Source organism: Oncorhynchus mykiss, chromosome 24 (assembly GCF_013265735.2).
Source record: "Oncorhynchus mykiss isolate Arlee chromosome 24, USDA_OmykA_1.1, whole genome shotgun sequence".
NCBI lineage: Eukaryota > Metazoa > Chordata > Actinopteri > Salmoniformes > Salmonidae > Oncorhynchus > Oncorhynchus mykiss.
The window spans coordinates 41,986,778-42,000,937 of record NC_048588.1 but is presented as its reverse complement, the minus strand read 5'-3'; the positions used below and the strand labels follow the sequence as shown (position 1 = coordinate 42,000,937).

At 45.7% G+C, this 14,160-nt stretch overlaps 1 protein-coding gene across 1 annotated transcript in view; it reads left to right on the top strand.

Moving 5' to 3' along the window:
- The window catches only part of LOC118944009 (programmed cell death protein 10-like), a 34,516-nt gene extending 22,301 nt beyond the window's left edge, over positions 1-12,215 (top strand). The window contains exons 5-8 of the mRNA XM_036961134.1: positions 3,700-3,826; positions 9,250-9,328; positions 9,506-9,588; positions 11,861-12,215. Of these exons, the coding sequence (XP_036817029.1) occupies positions 3,700-3,826; positions 9,250-9,328; positions 9,506-9,588; positions 11,861-11,942 (371 nt within the window). The 3' untranslated portion in view covers positions 11,943-12,215. The remainder of the gene's footprint in view (positions 1-3,699; positions 3,827-9,249; positions 9,329-9,505; positions 9,589-11,860) is intronic.
- The last annotated feature ends 1,945 nt before the right edge of the window (positions 12,216-14,160 follow it).

Below are 14,160 nucleotides of genomic sequence, written 5' to 3'. Positions count from 1 at the left end.
AGCTGTGAGGGTTTCTGGGTAAGTCTGTAAGAGCTGTGAGGGTTTCTGGGTAAGTCTGTAAGAGCTGTGAGGGTTTCTGGGTAAGTCTGTAAGAGCTTTCCACACCTGGATATTTCTTTTAAATGTTTCTAGCTCTGTGAAGTTGATCATTGCCGGACAGTCTTGCCATAGATTTTCAAGTAGATTTAAGTCAAAACTGTAACAAGGCCACTTCGGGAACATTCAAGGTCGTCATGGTAAGCAACTCTAGTGTGTATTTGGCCTTGTGTTTTAGGTTGTTGTCTTGCTGAAAGGTGAATTTGTCTTCCAGTGTCTGTTGCAAAGCAGACTAAACTAGGTTTTCCTCTAGGATTTTTGCCAGTACTTAGCTCTGTTCCATTGTATTTTTATCCTAAAAAACACCCTAGTCCTTGCCGATAACAATCATACCCATAACATGATGATGCCACCACCATGTTTGGAAATATGAAGCAGGGTGCTCAGTGATGTGTTGTTGGATTTGCCACAAACATAACACGTTGTTTTCAGGGCAGTTTTACGTAGTGCGTTGTTGCGAACAGGATGCATGTTTTGGAATATTTGTCTTCTGTACAGGCTTCCCTGTTTTTCAATTAGGTTAGTATTGTGGAGTAACTGCTACCTGTATGTTGTTGATCCCTCCTCAGTTTTCTCCTATCACAGCCATTAAACTCGGAACTATTTTAAGGTCACCGTTGGCTTCATGGTGAAATCCCTGAGCGGTTTCCTTCCTCTCCGGCAACTGAGTTAGGAAGGACGCCTGTATCTTTGTAAGTGATTGGGTGTATTGATACACCATCCAAAGTGTAATTAATAACTTCACCATGCTCAAAGGGATATTTTTTTATTTTATTTACCCATCTACCAATAGGTTCCCTTCTTTGTGAGGCATTGGAAAACCTCCCTGGTCTTTGTGGTTGAATCTTTTGTTTGAAATCCACTGCTTGACTGGGGGACCTTACAATTATCTGTATGTGTGAACTACAGAGATGAGGTGCAGTGTGTGTGTGTGGTACAGTGTCTGTATGTGTGAGCTACAGAGATGAGGTACAGTGTGTATGTGTGGTACAGTATCTGTATGTGTGAGCTACAGAGATGAGGTACAGTGTGTATGTGTGGTACAGTATCTGTGTGTGTGAGCTACAGAGATGAGGTACAGTGTGTATGTGTGGTACAGTATCTGTGTGTGTGAGCTACAGAGATGAGGTACAGTGTGTATGTGTGGTACAGTATCTGTATGTGTGAGCTACAGAGATGAGGTACAGTGTGTATGTGTGGTACAGTATCTGTATGTGTGAGCTACAGAGATGAGGTACAGTGTGTATGTGTGGTACAGTATCTGTATGTGTGAGCTACAGAGATGAGGTACAGTGTGTATGTGTGGTACAGTATCTGTATGTGTGAGCTACAGAGATGAGGTACAGTGTGTATGTGTGGTACAGTATCTGTATGTGTGAGCTACAGAGATGAGGTACAGTGTGTATGTGTGGTACAGTATCTGTATGTGTGAGCTACAGAGATGAGGTACAGTGTGTATGTGTGGTACAGTGTGTATGTGTGGTACAGTATCTGTATGTGTGAACTACAGAGATGAGGTACAGTGTGTATGTGTGGTACAGTGTGTATGTGTGGTACAGTGTGTATGTGTGGTACAGTATCTGTATGTGTGAGCTACAGAGATGAGGTAGTCATTCAGAAGTCATGTTCAACTCTTGTATTGTAGGCAGAGTGAGTCCATGACATTTGTATTGTACGCAGAGTGAGTCCATGACACTTGTATTGTACGCAGAGTGAGTCCATGACATTTGTATTTGATTGAACCTTTCATTTAACTCGGCAAGTCAGTTAAGAACAAATTCTTATTTACAATGACGGCCTAGGAACAGTGGGTTAACTGCCTTGTTCAGGGGAACAGTGGGTTAACTGCCTTGTTCAGGGGAACAGTGGGTTAACTGCCTTGTTCAGGGGAACAGTGGGTTAACTGCCTTGTTCAGGGGAACAGCGGGTTAACTGCCTTGTTCAGGGGAACAGTGGGTTAACTGCCTTGTTCAGGGGCAGAACATCAGATTTGTACCTTGTCAGCTCGGTGATTCTATCTAGCTTCCTTTTGGTTACTGGCCCAACGCTCTAACCACTAGGCTACCTGCCTCCTCAACACTCTAACCACTAGGCTACCTACCACCTCTACACTCTAACCACTAGGCTACCTGCCTCCTCTACACTCTAACCACTAGGCTGCATGCCTCCTCTACACTCTAACCACTAGGCTACCTGCCTCCTCTACACTCTAACCACTAGGCTGCCTGCCTCCTCTACACTCTAACCACTAGGCTACCTGCCACCTCTACACTCTGACCACTAGGCTACCTGCCTCCTCTACACTCTAAACACTAGGCTACCTACCACCTCTACACTCTGACCACTAGGCTGCCTGCCTCCTCTACACTCTAACCACTAGGCTACCTGCCTCCTCTACACTCTAACCACTAGGCTACCTGCCTCCTCTACACTCTAACCACTAGGCCACCTGCCTCCTCTACACTCTAACCACTAGGCTACTTGCCTCCTCTACACTCTAACCTCTAGGCTACTTGCCTCCTCTACACTCTAACCACTAGGCTACCTACCTCCTCTACACTCTAACCACTAGACTACCTGCCTCCTCTACACTCTAACCACTAGGCTACTTGCCTCCTCTACACTCTAACCACTAGGTTACCTGCCTCCTCTACACTCAAATCAAATGTATTTATATAGCCCTTCGTACATCAGCTGATATCTCAAAGTGCTGTACAGAAACCCAGCCTAAAACCCCAAACTGCAAGCAATACAGGTGTAGAAGCACGGTGGCTAGGAAAAACTCCCTAGAAAGGCCAAAACCTAGGAAGAAACCTAGAGAGGAACCAGGCTATGTGGGGTGGCCAGTCCTCTTCTGGCTGTGCCGGTTGAAAAAAAAAAAAAAAAACATAACTCCACTTTGACATTTTGGGGTATTGTGTGTCCATTTTAAATGTAATATGTAACAACAACAATGTGGAAAATGTCAAAGGGTTTGGACACTTTCTGAAGACTGTACTTCCTGCTTTTAGCCAGGCTACACTACAGCGTTACCTCTCTCTAACTTTCCCCTCACAGTCACAGTACTTCCTGCTTTTAGCCAGGCTACACTACAGTGTTACCTCTCTCTAACTTTCCCCAAAGTCACAGTACTTCCTGCTTTTAGCCAGGCTACACTACAGTGTTACCTCTCTCTAACTTTCCCCTCACAGTCACAGTACTTCCTGCTTTTAGCCAGGCTACACTACAGCGTTACCTCTCTCTAACTTTCCCCACAGTCACAGTACTCTGCTCACACACACACACACACACACACAGTCACACACACAGTCACAGTACTCTGCTCTCACACACACACACAGTCACAGTACTCTGCTCTCTCTCACACACACACACACACAGTCACACACACAGTCACAGTACTCTGCTCTCTCACACACACACACACACACACAGTCACAGTACTCTGCTCACACACACAGATGGCTCTCTGAGTGGGGCTGTTCTGTTACTGCCTCTGGAATGCTCTCTCTACATTCCACCACCACCTTGTTGACCTGTCTCCATGGTGACTCAGGCTGTCTGTGTGTGTGTGTGTGTGTGTGTGTGTGTGTGTGTGTGTAGAGTTCATGATTGACAGGCCTGAGCAGGAGTTCCAGGACTTGAATGACAAGGCCCGGGCACTCAAACACATCCTCAGCAAGATCCCGGATGAAATCAACGACAGAGTACGCTTCTTACAGACCATCAAGTCAGTACACATACATGCATATACACACACGAGCTCGGAGACCTCCCAGTACACCGTCTGTGGCGTCATTCACACTTGTCAAGCACACGTTCTCTTGTTTCCATTTACAGTACCAGTCAAAAGTTTGGACTCACCTACTCATTCAATGGTTTTTATTTGATTTATTTTTGACTATTTTCTACATTGTAGAATAATAGTGAAGACATCAAAACTATGAAATAACACAGCGTGTTTATATTTTTTAGATTCTTCATAGTAGCCACCCTTTGCCTTGATGACACACTTGGCATTCGCTCAACCAGATTTGTATTTTACCTTTATTTAACTAGGCAAGTCAGTTAAGAACAAATTCTTATTTACAATGACGGCCTAGGAACAGTGGGTTAACTGCCTTGTTCAGGGGCAGAATGACCTATTTTTACCTTGTCAGCTCGGGGGATTCCATCTAGCAACCTTTCGGTTACTGGCCCAACGCTCTAACCACTAGGCTACCTGCCACCTCTACACTCTAACCACTAGGCTACCTGCCTCCTCTACACTCTAACCACTAGGCTGCCTGCCTCCTCTACACTCTAACCACTAGGCTACCTGCCTCCTCTACACTCTAACCACTAGGCTACCTGCCTCCTCTACACTCTAACCACTAGGCTACCTACCTCCTCTACACTCTAACCACTAGGCCACCTGCCTCCTCTACACTCTAACCACTAGGCTACCTGCCTCTAACCACTAGGCTACCTGCCTCCTCTACACTCTAACCACTAGGCTACCTACCTCCTCTACACTCTAACCACTAGACTACCTGCCTCCTCTACACTCTAACCACTAGGCTACCTGCCTCCTCTACCCTCTAACCACTAGACTACCTGCCTCCTCTACCCTCTAACCACTAGGTTACCTGGCTCCTCTACACTCTAACCACTAGGCTACCTGCCTCCTCTACACTCTAACCACTAGGCTACCTGCCCAACTTCCTGAGGTAGTCACCTGAAATGCATTGTAATTAACAGGTGTGCCATGTTAAAAGTTAATTTGTGGAACTTTGAACGGTTCTTCAAGTGCAGTTGCAAAAACCATCAGGCGCTACGATGAAACTGTCTCTCATGAGGACCGCCACAGGAAAGGAAGACCCAGAGTTACCTCTGCTGTGATGAAACTGTCTCCCATGTGGACCGCCACAGGAAAGGAAGACCCAGAGTTACCTCTGCTGTGATGAAACTGTCTCCCATGTGGACCGCCACAGGAAAGGAAGACCCAGAGTTACCTCTGCTGTGATGAAACTGGCTCCCATGAGGACCGCCACAGGAAAGGAAGACCCAGAGTTACCTCTGCTGCAGAGGATAAGTTCATTAGAGTTACCTGTCTCTCATGAGGACCACCACAGGACAGGAAGACCCAGAGTTAACTGTCTCTCATGAGGACCGCCACAGGACAGGAAGACCCAGAGTTACCTCTGCTGCAGAAGATACGTTCATTAGAGTTAACTGTCTCTCATGAGGACCGCCACAGGACAGGAAGACCCAGAGTTACCTCTGCTTTTAGAGGATGAGTTCATTAGAGTTAACTGTCTCTCATGAGGACCGCCACAGGACAGGAAGACCCAGAGTTACCTCTGCTTTTAGAGGATACATTCATTAGAGTTAACTGTCTCTCATGAGGACCGCCACAGGAAAGGAAGACCCAGAGTTACCTCTGCTTTTAGAGGATGAGTTCATTAGAGTTAACTGTCTCTCATGAGGACCGCCACAGGAAAGGAAGACCCAGAGTTACCTCTGCTTTTAGAGGATGAGTTCATTAGAGTTAACTGTCTCTCATGAGGACCGCCACAGGACAGGAAGACCCAGAGTTACCTCTGCTTTTAGAGGATGAGTTCATTAAAGTTACCATCAACTGATTGCAGCCCAAATAATTGCTTCAAAGAGTTCAAGGACACCAATAAGAAGAAGAGACTTGCTTGGGCCAAGAAACACGAGAATGGACATTAGACCGATGGAAATCTGTCCTTTGGTCTGATGAGTCCAAATGTGTGATTTTTTAGTTCCAACTGTCTTTCTGAGACACAGAGTAGGTGAACGGATGATCTCTGCATGTGTGGTTCCCACCGTGAAGCATGGAGGAGGAGGTGGAATGGTGTGGGGATGCTTTGCTGGTGACACTGTCAGTGTCAAGGCATTCTGCAGCGATACGCCATCCCATCTGGTTTCCGCTTACTGGGACTATCATTTGTTTTTCAACAGGACAATGGCCCAACACACCTCCAGGCAGCGTAAGGGCTATTTGACCAAGAAGAAGAATGATGGAGTGCTGCATCAGATAACCTGGCCTCCACAATCACCTGACCTCAACCCAATTGAGATGGTTTGGTATGAGTTAGACCGCAGAGTGAAGGAAAAGCAGCCAACAAGTGCTCAACATATGTGCCAACTCCTTCAAGACTGTTGGAAAAAGCATTCCTCATGAAGCTGGTTGAGAGAATGTCAAGAGTGTGCAAAGCTGTCAAGGCAAAGGGCAGCTACTTTGAAGAGTCTCAATTATAAAATATATTTTGATTTAACAACTTTTTTGGTTACTACATGATTCCTTATTTACTAACTAAATAATCACATAAATACATAACAAACAGTAGACTTGGTTACTAACACAATGCATTGATAAGTCCCTAGTGGGCTAAACCGGTATGACGGCTTGGTAGACAATGGAAAGGGGGTGGGGACAGAAAGAGCAGGAGAGACAAAATGGATTCACTACACACAGTTGATAATTCTATTCATTGAAATGCTAATCCTTTGCACATGAATGGCTTCTCATTCGAAAATAATTGCAACGTATATATTTACGCCCGTATGTCGTTGTTGTCTTCTGTGTTGGAATCGCTGGTCCGTCTGCTGGAGAGTCAGGTTCATCAGAGAGTCTCTGGGTAACTTCCCCAGAAGTCACCATGTCTTCTCTGTTAGAATCTGGTCCATCTGCTGGAGAGTCAGTTCATCAGAGAGTCTCTGGTTAACTTCCCCAGAAGTCACAATGTCTTCTCTGTTGGAATCTGGTCCGTCAGCTGGAGAGTCAGTTCATCAGAGAGTCTCTGGTTAACTTCCCCAGGAGTCACCATGTCTTTCGTAGTTGTCGCTTGCTCAGCGGCTCTGGGTGGTGTCTGTTGTAATGGATACGTCAGGCGTACAGATGTTTGTTGCGTAGAAGAGATGCTTCCGCGGTTGTCAGTATTCTCGTACTAGATTTACGTAATTTCCGGCTGCAGACCAGTAATTCTACGTCTAGGATTTGCTCTTATTCTGTAGTGATCGATAGTCTCAGAGTTTTACCATTTCCAGCCTTGTAGCCAACACTACCCACTGTATGGTCTCCATGGCCTATAGAGTGGTCGTTCTTAACCATTTCACGTATAGCGTCAGCTGCATGTTTTCTAGTCTAATGGTCTATAGAATTGTAGCCATTCCGACATGGGCACTCCGTCCCAGCGTTCTCTGACTTTATGTACATTTTGTAAGAAGGGGTTTTATACTCTGTGGGAAAAAAAAGGGCGATTCCATGACGCCTGATGTAATGTCTGGCTCACGGAGGTGTGGCCACTGACTAGTTAAACATTTTATATGAAAATCCATACTCTCATTTAGAAGGCTAACATCGCATTACATCTTTCCACAAATAGTTTAATATTTACTCATTCATTTTATCCAACATCTAGATGTACATTTGATGATTGAAAAGTGTACACAGAGACACAGTAATGAGGGTTTCCTGTCCTTCTTGAGATCACCAAATGAAACACACTCAACATGACTGTCCCTTAAGTGTCCATGGACCTCTCCCACGTTCTCAAAAATAGAACTATTGTTTAATCCTTCTCTTTAGGAGTTTCTAATGAGAGGGAGAGAAGGGGGAGGCCCACCCGGGGGGGGGACCCACCCAGAAGGCCACGCCGTGACAACTATTATTCTACAATGTAGAAAATAGTAAAAATAAAGAAAAACCCTTGAATGAGTAGGTGTGTCCAAACTTTTGACGTGCTGTACTTTCCAATGTAACACTGTCTCAACTTAGTACACACACACACAGGCCTACAGAATTATTCTCCCACACACTTATTCTTTCATGGGTTGTTTCTATCTTGGCTCACTTTTTGAGTTTTCTCATTCAATTTGTGTTGAGTCACTCTCCTAAGTAACTTACTCAGTGGAAGATTTAGAAAAAAGTATATTTGGAACAAAGATGAAAAACGTTTCCCCCATTTGCTTTATGAAACTGCAGTATTTAAACGTGAAGGGGGAAGAGGACGGAAAGAGTGAATACGAGGTTCTAGGGAGGAGGGAGTGGGGGATGGATGGAAGGTAAAGGAGTGAGATGTGAGATGGTTCAGGATGTCTGACTGCTGTTGGACTAAGAAGCAGTAAGAGTTGTGATGGTTCAGGATGTCTGACTGCTGTTGGACTAAGAAGCAGTAAGAGTTGTGATGGTTCAGGATGTCTGACTGCTGTTGGACTAAGAAGCAGTAAGAGTTGAGATGGTTCAGGATGTCTGACTGCCGTTGGACTAAGAAGCAGTAAGAGTTGAGATGGTTCAGGATGTCTGACTGCTGTTGGACTAAGGAGTAAGGGTTGAGATGGTTCAGGATGTCTGACTGCCGTTGGACTAAGAAGGAGTAAGGGTTGAGATGGTTCAGGATGTCTGACTGCCGTTGGACTAAGATAAGAAGCAGTAAGAGTTGAGATGGTTCAGGAAGTCTGACTGCCGTTGGACTAAGATAAGAAGCAGTAAGAGTTGAGATGGTTCAGGATGTCTGACTGCCGTTGGACTAAGAAGGAGTAAGGGTTGAGATGGTTCAGGATGTCTGACTGCTGTTGGCCTAAGAAGCAGTAAGAGTTGAGATGGTTCAGGATGTCTGACTGCTGTTGGCCTAAGAAGCAGTAAGAGTTGAGATGGTTCAGGATGTCTGACTGCTGTTGGACTAAGAAGCAGTAAGAGTTGAGATGGTTCAGGATGTCTGACTGCTGTTGGCCTAAGAAGCAGTAAGAGTTGAGATGGTTCAGGATGTCTGACTGCTGTTGGACTAAGAAGCAGTAAGAGTTGAGATGGTTCAGGATGTCTGACTTCTGTTGGAGTAAGGGTTGAGATGGTTCAGGATGTCTGACTGCTGTTGGACTAAGAAGCAGTAAGAGTTGAGATGGTTCAGGATGTCTGACTGCTGTTGGACTAAGAAGCAGTAAGAGTTGAGATGGTTCAGGATGTCTGACTGCTGTTGGACTAAGAAGCAGTAAGAGTTGTGATGGTTCAGGATGTCTGACTGCCGTTGGACTAAGAAGCAGTAAGGGTTGAGATGGTTCAGGATGTCTGACTGCTGTTGGACTAAGAAGGAGTAAGAGTTGAGATGGTTCAGGATGTCTGACTGCTGTTGGACTCCTTGTCCACAGAGATATCGCCAGTGCCATAAAGGAACTCCTGGACATGGTCAACACTGTCTTCCGAAAATACCAGTACCAGAACCGACGGGTGAGAACACACACACACACACACACACACACACACACACACACACACACACACACACAGTCCAATTAAGACATCTGTTATTTTCATTCTCCCTCAGCTATCAGCAGAGTTTCAGACGTTGTGTTTTTTTCCTCTGTTATCGTCTGAAAGAGTAAAACGCCTCTGCTGTTTTCCCAGGCACTGGAACACCAAAAGAAAGAGTTTGTGAAATACTCCAAGAGCTTCAGCGACACACTTAAAACCTACTTCAAAGATGGAAAGTAAGAACCTCATCACATCCTCCATGTTTCTACCCTGCTGTTCTCTTCCATGGCCCGTACAATATATCACCCATACATACGGGTTTACATCTGACCCGTACAATATATCACCCATACAGGTTTACATCTGGCCCGTACAATATATCACCCATACATACGGGTTTACATCTGGCCCGTACAATATATCACCCATACTGGTTTACATCTGGCCCGTACAATATATCACCCATACAGGTTTACATCTGGCCCCTACAATATATCACCCATACGGGTTTACATCTGGCCCGTACAATATATCACCCATACAGGTTTACATCTGACCCGTACAATATATCACCCATACTGGTTTACATCTGACCCGTACAATATATCACCCATACTGGTTTACATCTGGCCCGTACAATATATCACCCATACAGGTTTACATCTGGCCCCTACAATATATCACCCATACGGGTTTACATCTGGCCCGTACAATATATCACCCATACTGGTTTACATCTGGCCCCTACAATATATCACCCATACGGGTTTACATCTGGCCCCTACAATATATCACCCATACTGGTTTACATCTGGCCCGTACAATATATCACCCATACAGGTTTACATCTGGCCCCTACAATATATCACCCATACTGGTTTACATCTGGCCCGTACAATATATCACCCATACAGGTTTACATCTGACCCGTACAATATATCACCCATACTGGTTTACATCTGGCCCCTACAATATTCACCCATACAGGTTTACATCTGACCCGTACAATATATCACCCATACTGGTTTACATCTGGCCCGTACAATATATCACCCATACTGGTTTACAGCCCAACGCTAGTCCTCCAGTCCTCCCAAAAGCCCAACTCCAGTCCCTCCCAACAGCCCAACTCCAGTCCCTCCCAACAGCCCAACTCCAGTCCCTCCCAACAGCCCAACTCCAGTCCCTCCCAACAGCCCAACTCCAGTCCCTCCCAACAGCCCAACTCCAGTCCCTCCCAACAGCCCAACTCCAGTCCCTCCCAACAGCCCAACTCCAGTTCCTCCCAACAGCCCAACTCCAGTTCCTCCCAACAGCCCAACTCCAGTTCCTCCCAACAGCCCAATGACAGAAGAGAGGGGCTGGAATCCTCGGTTACTGCAGATGGGGTATTTTGGTTCCCATGTCTGTATTGAGTTCAATGCTAACGCAGGCCTCCACCGGTATTCCAGCTGAACGCATGCTATTCATAGAGCCAAAGGATTCTCTATTCATCATCAAGCAAAGAGCATTTGAAATGCACTGTACTGCTACCTAGTAGCCTATATTCATTGCCAGATAGACATTTTGCTTTACTGTCTAGGGGGCTGTCCATGGTGCTGATAAGGGTCTGTCTAGGGGGCTGTCTAGGGGGCTGTCCATGGTGCTGATAAGGGTCTGTCTAGGGGGCTGTCTAGGGGGCTGTCTAGGGGGCTGTCCATGGTGCTGATAAGGGGCTGTCTAGGGGGCTGTCTAGGGGGCTGTCCATGGTGCTGATAAGGGGCTGTCTAGGGGGCTGTCCATGGTGCTGATAAGGGGCTGTCCATGGTGCTGATAAGGGGCTGTCCATGGTGCTGATAAGGGGCTGTCCATGGTGCTGATAAGGGGCTGTCTAGGGGGCTGTCCATGGTGCTGATAAGGGGCTGTCCATGGTGCTGATAAGGGGCTGTCTAGGGGGCTGTCCATGGTGCTGATAAGGGGCTGTCCATGGTGCTGATAAGGGGCTGTCCATGGTGCTGATAAGGGGCTGTCTAGGGGGCTGTCCATGGTGCTGATAAGGGGCTGTCCATGGTGCTGATAAGGGGCTGTCCATGGTGCTGATAAGGGGCTGTCTAGGGGGCTGATAAGGGGCTGTCTAGGGGGCTGTCCATGGTGCTGATAAAGCACAGTGGAGATGGGTTACACATTTCACGTCAACCTGTCACTTCAAAAGCACCCAATGGTCGTTCGTCTCATCTTTTTGACTTGATTTATTGTCTTATAGTGTGATGTAAGCAGACTTCAATATCATTCTTTGTTTATTGTGGTCTGGTGCACTGCTTAGTAGAACATGTGACTGTGTGGCAGTAATGATAGTTGTTGTTTTCAGGGTGGTTTAATATGACCCATTGTGAAATCACATTTAGGGTTGATTCTCTGAAGCCTGACATTTCCACAGATCAAAGCACCGTATCAATCCCAGCGTACCATGGTTTCCTGTGACTGACACTGCCTTCCATGTGTATCCCTCTCTGTCCCGCTTGTTTCCAGGGCGATAAACGTGTTTGTCAGCGCGAACAGGCTCATCCACCAAACCAACCTAATACTGCAGACCTTCAAGACCGTGACATAGACTGGGGTTAACCACACCAACCCAGGCTTTTATCAGAGGACAGGAAACCCTTTATGTGTACAATGTTCAGATTCTGTTTCTGGGACTGTATCATTTATAAGTCTTGCTTCAAGAGGGAGATAATTTAGAGTTGCAGGCGGCCAGATTATAATTAAATTGACAGAGATTTTTTTTTATTTTTTTTATTGTATTTTTTTCCACCAGGATCATGCTATCTCCACAGAGTATCTCATGTCATGCTATCTCCACAGAGTATCTCATGTCATGCTATCTCCACAGAGTATCTCATGTCATGCTATCTCCACAGAGTATCTCATGTCATGCTATCTCCACAGAGTATCTCATGTCATGCTATCTCCACAGAGTATCTCATGTCATGCTATCTCCACAGAGTATCTCATGTCATGCTATCTCCACAGAGTATCTCATGTCATGCTATCTCCACAGAGTATCTCATGTCATGCTATCTCCACAGAGTATCTCATGTCATGCTATCTCCACAGAGTATCTCATGTCATGCTATCTCCACAGAGTATCTCATGTCATGCTATCTCCACAGAGCATCTCATGTCATGCTATCTCCACAGAGTATCTCATGTCATGCTATCTCCACAGAGCATCTCATGTCATGCTATCTCCACAGAGCATCTCATGTCATGCTATCTCCACAGAGTATCTCATGTCATGCTATCTCCACAGAGCATCTCATGTCATGCTATCTCCACAGAGCATCTCATGTCATGCTATCTCCACAGAGCATCTCATGTCATGCTATCGCCACAGAGCATGTCATGTCATGCTATCTCCACAGAGTATCTCATGTCATGCTATCTCCACAGAGTATCTCATGTCATGCTATCTCCACAGAGTATCCCATGTCATGCTATCTCCACAGAGTATCTCATGTCATGCTATCGCCACAGAGTATCTCATGTCATGCTATCGCCACAGAGTATCTCATGTCATGCTATCTCCACAGAGTATCTCATGTCATGCTATCTCCACAGAGTATCTCATGTCATGCTATCTCCACAGAGTATCTCATGTCATGCTATCTCCACAGAGTATCTCATGTCATGCTATCTCCACAGAGTATCTCATGTCATGCTATCTCCACAGAGTATCTCATGTCATGCTATCTCCACAGAGTATCTCATGTCATGCTATCTCCACAGAGTATCTCATGTCATGCTATCTCCACAGAGTATCTCATGTCATGCTATCTCCACAGAGTATCTCATGTCATGCTATCTCCACAGAGTATCTCATGTCATGCTATCTCCACAGAGTATCTCATGTCATGCTATCTCCACAGAGTATCTCATGTCATGCTATCTCCACAGAGTATCTCATGTCATGCTATCTCCACAGAGTATCTCATGTCATGCTATCTCCACAGAGTATCTCATGTCATGCTATCTCCACAGAGTATCTCATGTCATGCTATCACCACAGAGTATCTCATGTCATGCTATCTCCACAGAGTATCTCATGTCATGCTATCTCCACAGAGTATCTCATGTCATGCTATCTCCACAGAGTATCTCATGTCATGCTATCTCCACAGAGTATCTCATGTCATGCTATCTCCACAGAGTATCTCATGTCATGCTATCGCCACAGAGTATCTCATGTCATGCTATCTCCACAGAGTATCTCATGTCATGCTATCCCCACAGAGTATCTCATGTCATGCTATCTCCACAGAGTATCTCATGTCATGCTATCCCCACAGAGTATCTCATGTCATGCTATCTCCACAGAGTATCTCATGTCATGCTATCTCCACAGAGTATCTCATGTCATGCTATCGCCACAGAGTATCTCATGTCATGCTATCTCCACAGAGTATCTCATGTCATGCTATCTCCACAGAGTATCTCATGTCATGCTATCTCCACAGAGCATCTCATGTCATGCTATCTCCACAGAGCATCTCATGTCATGCTATCTCCACAGAGCATCTCATGTCATGCTATCTCCACAGAGCATCTCATGTCATGCTATCTCCACAGAGCATCTCATGTCATCTCCACAGAGCATCTCATGTCATCTCCACAGAGCATCTCATGTCATCTCCACAGAGCATCTCATGTCATGCTATCTCCACAGAGCATCTCATGCCATCTCCACAGAGCATCTCATGTCATGCTATCTCCACAGAGCATCTCATGTCATGCTATCGCCACAGAGCATGTCATGTCATGCTATCTCCACA